Source organism: Callionymus lyra, chromosome 10, assembly GCF_982586985.1.
Source record: "Callionymus lyra chromosome 10, fCalLyr1.hap1.1, whole genome shotgun sequence".
Lineage (NCBI taxonomy): Eukaryota > Metazoa > Chordata > Actinopteri > Syngnathiformes > Callionymidae > Callionymus > Callionymus lyra.
The window spans coordinates 4,505,486-4,520,409 of record NC_141827.1 but is presented as its reverse complement, the minus strand read 5'-3'; the positions used below and the strand labels follow the sequence as shown (position 1 = coordinate 4,520,409).

Genomic DNA, 14,924 nt, shown 5'->3' with positions numbered 1-14,924 from the left:
CCCGCTGTTTTTAGGTCAATCACTGACGTTAATTAAATGTTGAATTCTTAGTCTGTCGAGCGACACCAGAGAATACAAAAAGATTAATGTTAAATTTCAGCAGAAAAAAAATAACACGTGGCCTTTTTGTGCTCAATATCAAAAATATGTAAAATTATATTTCCAAACATCAACTTCCTTCATCTTGTTCCTTAATTTGGTCGCATTAAAGATGTTGTTAGAAATAGCGAATTGTGTTGCAAATATCGTTATTATTATTATTTTTAAAGATTAATAGAAATTTGGAGACTATTTTAATTTTAATTTTTGAGAACATCAAAACTCGTGCAACGTATTTAAGTGTAATATTCTTATCACGTCTCTGTGTTCTATTTACTTAGCAAAACAATGAAAGTCCATAGCATGTACATTTTTTATAAAGTGCTTAAGATTAAATATAATAAATTGTTATTTGCTGATATTCAATATTTTCCTATAATTGTTCTATGTTTTTCTTTCCTGTTTTAATATAATAAAACACCGAATATGGAGCTTCCTCTCCAAAAAAAAAAGAATAATTTATTGAAATAATCTTTTTTCTCTTTTTCTATTTAAAGTGTGGAAGAGGGGGTGTAAGCAGTTTGTTCGATTCCTTGTATATATTAATACACATCCGTGATGTTTGAGAAACAAAGTGCATTTTCTTTGACCATTTTATCGCGTTAATAAGTGGACATTTTTGATCAGGCATCTCTGCGGCCAATCGTCTTGGGGTCCTTAGACCCGTCATTGCCGCGATACATCCGGGGCCTTTCCTTTCCATCCCAGACTCGCTTCTGCCAACATGGGTTCGTGTCAGTCTTTTTCTCTAAAAGCGGTTAAAATCTACGTTTCACGGATTATATGGAGTTGTTTTCGCGTATGAGTGTTATATGAACGGTTAACTACAAACTACGAGAAATATCAAACCTCTATCGCGTAGAAAGAAGGCATTTTAAGTCGCTCCTCGTTGCCGCAGCGTGGAGCGGCCATAACAGCAGACGAGCTAGCACTGTTAGCTTAGCATCCCCTCGCACTCATTTTGAGCTTAAATCAGTTTTATTTGAATAGCTATTAAACAAAGCTGTACAACGTTACATGTATTGTCTAGTCACAGCACAGTAATCGTACCTATACTGAATCCTATTTTTCATTTGATATGAGTTTTGACAGAGCAAAACCGTACTGATGGTTCTGTAATAGTTCTGAAGATAAAGCCGGTTAAATTATTTTTATCTGAATATATTCTTGTAATGAACTAAACATGGTCATTATTTTTGAATGATCTTAAACTACTGTCTTGATGCTGAATATAAGCAGATCGTTTTCTGGCACAATCCATTTACAAAGTAGAACACTTGTGCCAGTAAATTTTTTTTTTTAAAAGGTTCATAATGTATATTTTGTAGTTTAATTGAAAGGTTTATTAGTGCATCAAGGGGTTTATTTATAAAATCTTAAGTTTGTACCCCACGTACAGCTGCACCTTCAACCACGGACCCTCGTCTCCATGTCCAGTTCATTGATGGCAGACATTGTTGACATGTTTCTCCTCCTTCTCCAGGAAAGTGCCGTGGTCTGCGTACCGCCAGAAAACTCCGTAACCACCGTCGTGAGCAGAAATGGCACGATAAACAATACAAGAAAGCCCATCTGGGTACCGCCCTGAAGGCTAACCCTTTCGGAGGAGCTTCTCACGCCAAGGGCATCGTCCTTGAGAAAGTGTAAGTACCAGGTCTGGTTCTGGTCAGTGATGTCCAGTGATGGCACGAACGTTTGATCTGGAGACATGTTGGCAGATGCTTCAATTCTATCAAGTTCAGTTACTAACAGAGTGAGATGCAGATATGCCCTTATCTCTGAAGTTAGTTCAGAAGTTGCTTGGATGTGAAATGTAAACCCACTTGACTTTCTTGCTTAAAGGTGCCAAATTTAATTCATTTTAAATAAATGTCGGCACTTTTGACTGCATCACATTGAGCACTTTTATCTTGTGATAATTTTCTATGGAAGCCTTATGCATATTCTAGTACAATAAGTTAAGTTATTAAACTGTTTGAGATGTTTGTTTGAAAGTGCAACTTAATCCTTTTTAGCTTCTTCAATGAAACACAAAATTCCAGGCTTGACATTTGAACCGGATGTTCTCCAGTTTAAAGAACGGCTGCTACAGATTGTTTATCAATGACATGTACCTATAAAAGTAAATGGTCAAATTAGCTTATCCTGGAATTCTCTCTGATTGACCTGAAAGACTAACTTTGTTTTCTCCCTGCAGTGGTGTGGAGGCTAAACAGCCCAACTCTGCCATCAGGAAATGTGTGAGGGTGCAGCTCATCAAGAACGGCAAGAAGATCACCGCCTTCGTCCCCAACGACGGCTGCCTCAACTTCATCGAGGTAACTTTTATTCATCACAACTGGCATGAAAACAAAGCTCAAGTCAGTTAATGTTAACTGAACTTGAAGGTTGACGTTTTACTCACACGTTTCTCTCCGGCTGCTTCTGTAGGAGAACGATGAGGTCTTGGTGGCAGGATTCGGACGTAAAGGTCACGCCGTGGGTGACATCCCTGGAGTCCGTTTCAAGGTGGTCAAGGTGGCCAACGTGTCCCTGCTGGCTCTGTACAAAGGCAAGAAGGAGAGGCCTAGGTCATAAATGGTGACGTCTACAGTTAAAATAAAGACATTTTCGATGAACACTGTTGTACTTTTTCTTTTATCAAACATCTCTGCGTTGGTTTGCAAAAATGATTGTTTTGGTGATTCATGAATCTTCCAACTAGGTTTGCTGTGACCAGATTAATTCCCGCTAAAGATTGTACACAAAACCAGCTTCTAAAAGTGTTTTTCATTAACTTGAAATGCCTGAATCTTATCCTTATTTTTGTATCGTAAACACCAGCAACCCTGGATCCATCCCAGCTGTCGTGTTCAATTTTTATTCAATAATGAACCCAAAATTAGATTAAATTTACTGTATAATCTTGATTTATTCCTTTATACATGTAAACCTAAATTAAGATTTAAAGCTAAAATGGCTCTACACAAATCAATGTACTTTTTGGTAAGAATTGAAAAGTTGGAACCATTTTGCTCATGAAAGATTAAACGGCGCCCCTAGCGGTGACCTCTGTGCGTCACCTGACCAAGAACTTGGGAGTAAATATAGAAGGTGAAGTGTTGAGTCAGATCTGCTCCTGAGATCCTGCGACGCGTTGGATCTGTTTGTAAGTTCAATCAAACGTATGGATCTGGACGACCACGTGGACTCGCTCCTGTAAACACTCGTCTCTGGTTTCAGCTCAACGGGTCGGAGCTCCTGAATCTACTGGGTCAGAACCAGAAGGTAAACATGAGTCGGTTTGTTGTTGTTGTGAATCTTTAACTGACTGACTATTGTGCGTTATTTTTCATCGGAGTCGCACACTTTTACAAACTGAAACCAATTTAAAAGTTGGGAAACAAAATTACAAATTCTGAAATGAGGAATAAACCATTTAATTTATCCAACTGGTCGTTTTAGTCGTGTCTGACTTCATGTGGTCGTTGGTCTCACGTAATCTGAACTGATGAAAGCAAGAACCTCTCACTTGGAGGCCTTTGGTTTCCAAAACTGATAAGAAAATTCTACTTTTTATTTAGAAAAATGTAAATGTTGAGGAAGAAATCACACTAACTCTGGCTAAGGGACATCACGGCTCCCTCTGTTATTTAAAAAAAAAGATTCATCTCAAGAATTTCTTGCATCACTCACAGGACTTTAATCTCGTGGTCTCATGGAGTCTTGTCATGGTTCGAGGGAGGATGATGATGATGAAGATGCTGCGCTCCAGTACATGATCGCTCAGAGTCTAGAGGAGCAGAAGAGCAAAGACACATCAGAGGACGACATGTGAGAGTCTCTGATCGTTCTTCACTCTTTCTTCTCTGAACCTGATCCGCTCCGCAGGTCCGAGGGCTTCGGCTCCGTGTTCTGGGCCATCAGACGAGGTGCAGAAACATCATGAACATTTGAACACGTTTGAACAGGTTTCTCTCCTGCTGGGTCAGGGGACGAGAAGCTGGTCCAGGATCTGAGTGTCTCGGACCCGGGCTGGGTTCAGCAGAAGGACCGTCGAGGCTGGACTCCTCTTCACGAAGCAGCAGCTCAGAACAACCAGAACCTCCTGCAGCTCATCTACACCGGTCCGTCCGTTTAAGATGTTCAGAACCAGAACCAGAACCCCCTTTTTTGTCTTCAGCAGCAGGTCCAGACTTGGTGGACCAGCAGAACCTGCAGGGTCAGACGCCACTGTTCCTGGCTGTAGAGAAAGGTCTGATGGAGAACGCCTCCTTCCTGATCCAACACGGAGCCCAGCTGGACACTCAGGACCAGAACCAGGACCCGCCGCTGCTCACTGGTCTGTTGTGTTGAGATGTCGAGAACTACGGTGGCTCAGAAGTTAAAATCTAATTTACAAACAGTAAAAAACAACAAGTCTGAAAAAAATAAAAAATTCTAAAACAAATTTATAATTTCACCAAATCACAATTTACATTATCAGTAACTAATTTACAAACTTTTAAATTTATTTACGAACTCAGAACAAATCTACAAAATCTAATACTTAAAATGTATCAAAAATATTCACAATTTCCTGAAACTAATCTCAAAACTAAGTTAAAACTCTGAATTTTCAAACTATAAAACACATTTCCAATGTTCTTAAATAATTAAACAAACAAATGTATTTCAAATGACAATTAAAATGTATTTAAAACTCATAATCCTGAAACAAATCAACTGAAACTAATTAAAAAACACGGACAATCATTTACAAACTCAGAAACAAACTTCAAATATCCCAAAAATAACAAACAAATTCTCAAATAAAAGTAGAATTTCCTGAAAGTAATTTACAAACTTTCAAAATAATTTAGAAAATATGAAAGAAATTTATAATTTCCTTGAAATGTAACCGGTTTGACACTTCTGGGTCCAAACACGAACTCTCTGAACCCCAGCGATCCGCTCGGGTCGCACTGACCTGGTGGAGATGCTGCTCCTGCAGGGGTCAAAGGTCAACCAGATGTGCTATCACGGGCGCCGCCCCCTCCACGAGGCCTCCAGCCTGGGCAGCCTGGAGCTGGTGGCTCTGCTGCTGAGGGCCGGGGCTCAGCCGGACCCCCGGAGTCACTACGGCCTCACGCCGCTGGCCCTGGCCGCCCAGGGAGGTCACCTGGAGGTCGCGGAGATGCTTCTGGAAAAAGGTGGAAAAGATCAACAACACGTTCACGTCGCAGATCATTTTTGATCGTTTGTGTCACGTGACCTCCAGGAGCCGACTTCCTGTCCCAGGCTCAGGACGAGGCGTCCATCTTGCACGAGGCTGCAGCCACAGAGTGTCCGGCTCTGGTCAGGATTCTGCTGGACTACGGCGCCGACGCCAACGTGGCCAAACTCACGGGTCACCTGCCCATTCACCGCGCCGCCCACAGAGGACACCTGCAGTAAATACACCCGCCAGCCCAAACATTATGACCACCTGTCCTAGTGCCGCTGTGATCTTATGAACGTAGTTTTAGTCGGTGTTGCATTGTGGGTAATAGAGGTGCAACAACTTCCTGTTTGATGATTGAAGGGCGTTAACCTGTTCTTGTGAGATAGAGTTCTAGAGCTGCTGATTCCTGTCACGTCCATGAGCGAAGTCGCCGACAGTGGGATCAGTCCACTGCACTCTGCTGCTGCAGGAGGGAACACCACGTGTATCCAGGTACATGGATGTACCTCAAATAAATAAATATCTTAAATATCATTGTTTGGACCGACTATAAAGTTCTAGCAGTGTTTGACTCTGGTGTTGTGATAGTGTAGTAACAAGTATATATGTGTAGTATTGTCCAGTACTTGACTCTGGTGTTGTAATAGTGTAGTAACAAGTATATATGTGTAGTATTGTCCAGTACTTGACTCTGGTGTTGTGATAGTGTAGTAACAAGTATATATGTGTAGTATTGTCCAGTACTTGACTCTGGTGTTGTGATAGTGTAGTAACAAGTATATATGTGTAATATTGTCCAGTACTTAACTCTGGTGTTGTGATAGTGTAGTAACAAGTATATATGTGTAGTATTGTCCAGTACTTGACTCTGGTGTTGTGATAGTGTAGTAACAAGTATATATGTGTAGTATTGTCCAGTACTTGACTCTGGTGTTGTGATAGTGTAGTAACAAGTATATATGTGTAGTATTGTCCAGTACTTGACTCTGGTGTTGTGATAGTGTAGTAACAAGGATATATGTGTAGTATTGTCCAGTACTTGACTCTGGTGTTGTGATAGTGTAGTAACAAGTATATATGTGTAGTATTGTCCAGTACTTGACTCTGGTGTTGTAGTATATACAGACCACATGACTCTTGACGAAGTCGTAACTACTTTCATTTGTTTTAAATCAAATAAATGTATCCTCTCGTCCTCAGTCATTGCGGGCATCTTGTATAAGGAATGTAATGATTACTGCCATCTAGTGGCTGGAGGTCTAATTGCAACACAAAAATGAACAAATGCAGTGAATGTTTACAAGTCAATTGTCAATAAAAAACAATTGTTGTCTTATTTTATATAAACTTTATTGAAATATAAACCATGAAACAATCCAATTTAAAAAAACATACAATGCAGTTGAATATCTTTACAGTATCATAAAGTAATATTGCAATATTTAAATTCATCAATATGTCTTACGGCCCTTTTCTGTTCTAAAATAAATCTTTCTCCCATCAGGCCTTGCTCTCGGCAGGTTACAACCCCAACGTCATGCTGCATCCGTCCGTTCGCTCCGGTTACCATGACGGCAGGAAGTCGGCGTTATTCTTCGCCGTCTCCAACGACGACCTTGAGTCCACAAGGCTCCTGCTGGAGGCCGGAGCCATGACCAACCAGGACCCGGTCAAGTGCCTGCAGGTCAGCGGAGGAACTGCAGCAGAGTTTTTACTGAAGTATTTCAGTGTCAGCAGAATATTTAATGTTTCAGTTTAATACGTTGAAACTTTTGTTTGTATTTTTTTAAGCATTTAATACATTCTTTTTATAAATCATGGAATAATATTTTACATTAACAAGTTGAATTTGTTTTTATTTAATCTTTTTATTGAAAGGTTAGATTTTTTAAATATATACAACATATATAATGGAATTAAAAATTAATCAATTTGTTTTTACACATAGAGTTTGATATTGTAGTTGCAATAATTTAAAAGTTAAATCTTTTTCTTTTTTAATTTATAGACTTTTTAATTCAATCTAAAAATGTTAGTATAATACTGTGATCTTACCAGACTAATCCAATCGAGCACAGAGCCACTCGCTCTTACTTTATCAATTCAAACCGAGCCAGGGCTTCTGTGTCGTCACATGATCGTCTGTGTGTCGCATGATTGGCTGAGAGTTCGATCCAGTAGCTCGGTGCTCTGTTGGTACTGTCTGGTGGTACTGTTATACATTTTTATATTGAATTTAAAAGAATTAAAAAATATATTCAATGTAGAAAATGTTTTTTAAATCATTGGAATCTGAATATGTGTACAATTATTTTTTACATTTTTTTTACTAAATCCTTAAAATAAATAAATAAGTGATTTCAATTATTTAAAATAAATAAGTAAATGGTTATTTTTTTTTAAAAACAATTCAAAGTTTAAAATGTTCAATGAGTTTGAGTTGAATTGTTTAATTTAACAATAAATCATGACACTTACACACTTACACAAGTCATGACTAAACTCACCCGCCACTCGTCCACTAGTTGGCGCTGCGTCTGGGGAACCAGGCTCTGATCCTCCTGCTGCTGAGACACGGAGCGAACGTCAACTACTACTGCAGCGTCAACACAACACACTTCCCGTCCGCCCTGCAGTACGCCCTCAAGGACCAGGTGCGTGTCTGGCCGCGGAGCCAGGGGTCGCGACCTCACCTGTCGGGTCTGCGCAGGTGATCCTCCGGATGCTGTGCACCTACGGCTACGACGTGCGGCGCTGCTTCGACTGTCGCTACGGCAACGACAGGCACGTGCCCGACGACTACGAGGGCTGGAGCAACTCTGTCATCAAAGACACCCTGGTGAGGATCAGTGACAAGATATCATGAATAATATATCAAAATATATATTTTATATTATACGTACTGATATGTAGCAGCACTGTATCTATGTTTTATTTATCATCCTCATGGTTTATAGTTCAATAAAGTGTGTACACACAATAATTCATTTAATTTTTTTGTGTAAATATTCACAGTATCTTCACTTTTGTGCTGCAATTTAACTTACAGCCACTAGATGGCAGCAGTCATTACGTCGTCTGGAGCTAAAGGACAAAATTAAATCGCAGCTTTAACTGAGGATGAGAGGATACAATGAGTCCAGCAGCTTTTAAAGCTGATGTTTGGACATATTTTGGTTTGAAAACAAATGAAAGTAGTTACGACTTCGTCAAGAGTCATGTGGTCTGTAAATACTACAACACCAGAGTCAAGTACTGGACAATACTACACATATATACTTGTTACTACACTATCACAACACCAGAGTCAAGTACTGGACAATACTACACATATATACTTGTTACTACACTATCACAACACCAGAGTCAAGTACTGGACAATACTTCACATATATACTTGTTACTACACTATCACAACACCAGAGTCAAGTACTGGACAATACTTCACATATATACTTGTTACTACACTATCACAACACCAGAGTCAAGTACTGGACAATACTACACATATATACTTGTTACTACACTATCAGAACACCAGAGTCAAGTACTGGACAATACTACACATATATACTTGTTACTACACTATCACAACACCAGAGTCAAGTACTGGACAATACTACACAAATATACTTGTTACTACACTATCACAACACCAGAGTCAAGTACTTGACAATACTACACATATATACTTGTTACTACACTATCACAACACCAGAGTCAAGTACTGGACAATACTACACATATATACTTGTTACTACACTATCACAACACCAGAGTCAAGTACTGGACAATACTACACATATATACTTGTTACTACACTATCAGAACACCAGAGTCAAGTACTGGACAATACTACACATATATACTTGTTACTACACTATCACAACACCAGAGTCAAGTACTGGACAATACTACACATATATACTTGTTACTACACTATCACAACACCATAGTCAAGTACTGGACAATACTACACACATATACTTGTTACTACACTATCACAACACCAGAGTCAAGTACTGGACAATACTACACATATATACTTGTTACTACACTATCACAACACCAGAGTCAAGTACTGGACAATACTACACATATATACTTGTTACTACACTATCACAACACCAGAGTCAAGTACTGGACAATACTACACATATATACTTGTTACTACACTATCACAACACCAGAGTCAAGTACTGGACAATACTACACATATATACTTGTTACTACACTATCACAACACCAGAGTCAAGTACTGGACAATACTACACATATATACTTGTTACTACACTATCACAACACCAGAGTCAAGTACTGCACAATACTACACATATATACTTGTTACTACACTATCACAACACCAGAGTCAAGTACTGGACAATACTACACACATATACTTGTTACTACACTATCACAACACCAGAGTCAAGTACTGGACAATACTACACATATATACTTGTTACTACACTATCACAACACCAGAGTCAAGTACTGGACAATACTTCACATATATACTTGTTACTACACTATCACAACACCAGAGTCAAGTACTGGACAATACTTCACATATATACTTGTTACTACACTATCACAACACCAGAGTCAAGTACTGGACAATACTACACATATATACTTGTTACTACACTATCACAACACCAGAGTCAAGTACTGCACAATACTACACATATATACTTGTTACTACACTATCACAACACCAGAGTCAAGTACTGGACAATACTACACACATATACTTGTTACTACACTATCACAACACCAGAGTCAAGTACTGGACAATACTACACATATATACTTGTTACTACACTATCACAACACCAGAGTCAAGTACTGGACAATACTACACATATATACTTGTTACTACACTATCACAACACCAGAGTCAAGTACTGGACAATACTACACATATATACTTGTTACTACACTATCACAACACCAGAGTCAAGTACTGGACAATACTTCACATATATACTTGTTACTACACTATCACAACACCAGAGTCAAGTACTGGACAATACTACACATATATACTTGTTACTACACTATCACAACACCAGAGTCAAGTACTGGACAATACTACACATATATACTTGTTACTACACTATCACAACACCAGAGTCAAGTACTGGACAATACTACACATATATACTTGTTACTACACTATCACAACATCAGAGTCAAGTACTGGACAATACTACACATATATACTTGTTACTACACTATCACAACACCAGAGTCAAGTACTGGACAATACTACACATATATACTTGTTACTACACTATCACAACACCAGAGTCAAGTACTGGACAATACTACACATATATACTTGTTACTACACTATCACAACACCAGAGTCAAGTACTGGACAATACTACACATATATACTTGTCACTACACTATCACAACACCAGAGTCAAGTACTGGACAATACTACACATATATACTTGTTACTACACTATCACAACACCAGAGTCAAGTACTGGACAATACTACACATATATACTTGTTACTACACTATGACAACACCAGAGTCAAGTACTGGACAATACTACACATATATACTTGTTACTACACTATCACAACACCAGAGTCAAGTACTGGACAATACTACACACATATACTTGTTACTACACTATCACAACACCAGAGTCAAGTACTGGACAATACTACACATATATACTTGTTATTACACTATCACAACACCAGAGTCAAGTACTGGACAATACTACACATATATACTTGTTACTACACTATTACAACACCAGAGTCAAGTACTGGACAATACTTCACATATATACTTGTTACTACACTATCACTATATATTGTATCATTGTATTGTGAAACGTATCAAATCGTCAGATTCTTGATAACACACAACCATCGTAGTGATCACCAGTGTCCACCAGGGGGAGATGTTGAAACTAACTTGATGTGTTGTCAGTTCTGTGAGGTCATCACCGTCTCCTGGCTCGAGCACCTCTCAGGTCAGGTCGTCCGGACGCTGCTGGACTACGTGGATCACGTGACCATCTGCTCCAAGCTGAGGTCGGCGCTGATGGGTCAGAGCCAGTGGCCCGAGATCTGCCTCATACAAGGTGAGGCGGGTCATAACCGGACGCAGGAGACCAACTAACGTGGACCTCCTGCAGAGAACGCTCGCGACCTCCAGCATCTGTGTCGCCTCAGGATCCGTCGCTGTCTGGGTCGACTGCGCCTCCGATCCTCAACCTTCATGAGCCTGCTGCCCCTGCCGGCCCGTCTGAAGGAGTACGTCCTGTACCAGGAGTAGACCAGGAGTAGACCAGGAGTAGACCAGGAGTAAACTAGGAGTAGACCAGGAGTAGACCAGGATTAAACTAGGAGTAGACCAGGAGTAGACTAGGAGTAGACCAGGATTAAACTAGGAGTAGACCAGGAGTAGACCAGGAGTAGACCAGGAGTAAACCAGGAGTAAACCAGGAGTAAACCAGGAGTAGACCAGGAGTAGACCAGGAGTAGACCAGGAGTAGACCAGGAGAAAACCAGGAGTAGACAAGGAGTAGACCAGGAGTAAACCAGGAGACGACCAGGAGTAGACCGGGAGTAAACCAGGAGTAAACCAGGAGTAGACCAGGAGTAGACCAGGAGTAAACTAGGAGTAGACCAGGAGTAGACCAGGAGTAAACCAGGAGTAGACCAGGAGTAGACCAGGAGTAAACCAGGAGTAGACCAGGAGTAAACCAGGAGTAAACTAGGAGTAGACCAGGAGTAAACCAGGAGTAGACCAGGAGTAAACCAGGACTAAACTAGGAGTAGACCAGGAGTAGACCAGGAGTAGACCAGGAGTAGACCAGGAGTAAACAAGGAGTAAACCAGGAGTAGACCAGGAGTAGAGCAGGAGTAAACGAGGAGTAAACTAGGAGTAGACCAGGAGTAGACCAGGAGTAAACCAGGAGTAAACTAGGAGTAGACCAGGAGTAGACCAGGAGTAGACCAGGAGTAAACCTGAGCACGAGCTGAACCACTGGCTGAGCTTCAAGAACATACAGTATTATACATGTACAGTATTATACATATACAGTATTATACATGTACAGTATTATACATATACAGTATTATACATGTACAGTATTATACATGTACATTATTATACATATACAGTATTATACATGTACAGTATTATACATGTACAGTATTATACATATACAGTATTATACATGTACAGTATTATACATATACAGTATTATACATGTACAGTATTATACATGTACATTATTATACATATACAGTATTATACATGTACAGTATTATACATGTACAGTATTATACATGTACAGTATTATACATATACAGTATTATACATGTACAGTATTATACATATACAGTATTATACATGTACAGTATTATACATGTACAGTATTATACATATACAGTATTATACATGTACAGTATTATACATGTACATACAAGTATTGAACATGTTGACACTTGGTTTCATTGAAATGTTGTCGTTTTGTTTACAGTATTAAAAAAATAAAAGAATGTATATATTGACAGGTGGAGAAGTTTTACTTGATATTTGAATTAAAATAGTTAATTTTCAAAAAATATATTGATTTTTTTCACGTTTCATTTAAAATATTTATAAAAAATAATTAATAATTAATCAAATAAAAATTAATTTAACAATATTACGGATCATGAATATTGTTTAATTCAATGTAATATATATAGATATAGATATAGATATATCTATATCTATATCTATAGATATAGATATAAATTCAATGTTTTTTTTAACCTTTTATATATAAAAATGTCAAAATGGGCCAAAAGATTAGTCACATGATCGTCTGTGTGTCTCATGATTGGCTTGATTTAGTCTTTACATATAAAAACAAATTCAACCTCCATATAGAAATGATTAAATTTAATTATTCGATGAACAAATCTTTATTTAAATATCTTTATGTCACTGATTCGTACTTTTAAAAAAAAATTCCAGGTCAAATCAAAATAGTAACTTAATGTTTAACTTCCTGTTTCTGCAGCAGGAAGTTCACACAAAAACAAGTTAAACCTGGTCAACAATCCGAGCGACTCGTGTCCACTTCAGGAAGTTAAACGAGTCATTGATTCGTTCAGAGATTAAAGTCACTGTAACTCCATGAGTCGTCTCAAGAGTCTCACTCACTTCCTGTTAAGTCACACTTCCTGTCACGGGTCAGGCTCACTTCCTGTCACGGCTCAGTCTCACTTCCTGTCACGGGTCCGTGATGAACAACTGATTCATGTCGTGTTCATTTTTAAAATACTTTATCTGTGAGTGAAGAGGATTGTTGAGTATAAAATATATTAGTAACATCATAATATTGAATTTAATCCATCAAATGGTTTGAATTATTTAATTGAAATGTTGTTTTTTAACATTTAATTATTTTAATTAAATATAAAAATTAAACTATTTCTTCATTCAAAGGTTGAATTTATTTTCTCTGAACAACCAAACATTTTGTTTAAAAAATAAATTCAACATGAAAAGTTGGTTTATACAGTATAAGGATAACATTAAATACAGTATAAGGATAACATTAAGGAATATTTTAATTCAATAAACAAATAAAATCAATAAGAAAGTGAATTAATTAATGAAAAAAGACAATTCAATGCTTAAAAAAACAAATTTCCAATAAGAAATTTTTCAAAGTAAAATGCAACAATTCTTCTGACACTGAAGAACCTCGTAGACGTTAAATATTATTATTATTATTATTATTATTATTACGACGATCAGTCAAGAACGAAGACAGACTCGAGAAGCTTCTGCAAAACTTTAATGTCACTTCACTGTTCGAACAAACAGTCGAGACGAGAAACAAGTGACTTTGAAAATGTTGCCGATTCGACCTGGAGCGACGCCAGGATCTCCCGGGGTCGCCTACGACTAGGGGGCGCTCACGAGCATGCAGATGTTTACAGTGAAGGTCACACACACTCGGTTCCGCTCCGGAATACAACACCTGTCAATCACCCACCGACGTTTAACTTGACATTCGACGAGTGAGAAAAACAACAAAAAAAAAAAAACACACTTGAAAGTTTATAGTTGATTCTGCCTTTTGCCAGCAGGGGGCGGTGTAGAGCTGCTCTCCGAGCGCTGTGATTGGTGGACAGTCGAACGACAGAAACACGTCTACACAAGGTTTTAGAAAATTATAGAATCCTAAAAAATATTTTAGAATTTGAATATAATATCACGTCCATATATGGAAATACTCTACGTCAGAAAAATAAGCTTCTTATTCACACGACTCGACTAAAATTCTTCCCTCAACGAACCCGAGAAAATACTCTTGAAATACTTTGGAGGATGTTGTTGTTGAACAGTTTCATCCTCAGGTTTGGTCCCATCATGAGAAGATGTTCTAATGGGAAGGAAAGCTTTGCTGTGAACTCAGGTTTCCTCCTACAGTGGAAATAAATCATGTTCCTTTAAATGATCTTTTCAATTGACTAAACCTCTGGGGAAACTCTGGAAAGGTCCCCGGCGTGGAACCTCAGAACGATTTAACATGTTTTTAATTAAGTATTTACATTTTTAAATAATTGAATTCAATAATTTCTATATTGAAATGTTGTTTTTTTA

At 38.3% G+C, this 14,924-nt stretch overlaps 2 protein-coding genes across 2 annotated transcripts; both read left to right on the top strand.

The window, feature by feature from the left end:
- The first annotated feature begins 749 nt into the window (after positions 1-749).
- Positions 750-2,717, top strand: rps23 (ribosomal protein S23). Its single transcript, XM_087801371.1, has 4 exons — positions 750-827; positions 1,583-1,742; positions 2,297-2,417; positions 2,530-2,717. The coding sequence occupies exons 1-4, from the start codon at positions 824-826 to the stop codon at positions 2,674-2,676; spliced, it is 432 nt and encodes a 143-aa protein (XP_087657497.1). The 5' UTR covers positions 750-823; the 3' UTR covers positions 2,677-2,717.
- Positions 2,718-3,211: 494 nt separating this feature from the next.
- asb14a (ankyrin repeat and SOCS box containing 14a) lies at positions 3,212-12,296 on the top strand. Its single transcript, XM_087800153.1, has 14 exons — positions 3,212-3,247; positions 3,322-3,366; positions 3,777-3,912; positions 3,970-4,010; positions 4,071-4,205; positions 4,265-4,420; positions 5,025-5,270; positions 5,339-5,510; positions 5,668-5,773; positions 6,786-6,965; positions 7,807-7,935; positions 7,992-8,120; positions 11,241-11,394; positions 11,449-12,296. Exons 3-14 carry the CDS (start codon positions 3,797-3,799, stop codon positions 11,586-11,588), a joined length of 1,704 nt encoding a protein of 567 aa, XP_087656279.1. The 5' UTR covers positions 3,212-3,247; positions 3,322-3,366; positions 3,777-3,796; the 3' UTR covers positions 11,589-12,296.
- The last annotated feature ends 2,628 nt before the right edge of the window (positions 12,297-14,924 follow it).

Bases quoted from the DNA above. Each gene is read 5' to 3' on its own strand.
- rps23 (XM_087801371.1), top strand. The intron at 1,743-2,296 runs GTAAGTACCAGG...TTCTCCCTGCAG, and splicing joins GGCATCGTCCTTGAGAAAGT to TGGTGTGGAGGCTAAACAGC. The intron at 2,418-2,529 runs GTAACTTTTATT...CTGCTTCTGTAG, and splicing joins GCTGCCTCAACTTCATCGAG to GAGAACGATGAGGTCTTGGT.
- asb14a (XM_087800153.1), top strand. From the start codon at position 3,797: ATGGAGTCTTGTCATGGTTCGAGGGAGGATGATGATGATGAAGATGCT. The intron at 6,966-7,806 runs GTCAGCGGAGGA...CTCGTCCACTAG, and splicing joins ACCCGGTCAAGTGCCTGCAG to TTGGCGCTGCGTCTGGGGAA. The intron at 7,936-7,991 runs GTGCGTGTCTGG...GGGTCTGCGCAG, and splicing joins AGTACGCCCTCAAGGACCAG to GTGATCCTCCGGATGCTGTG.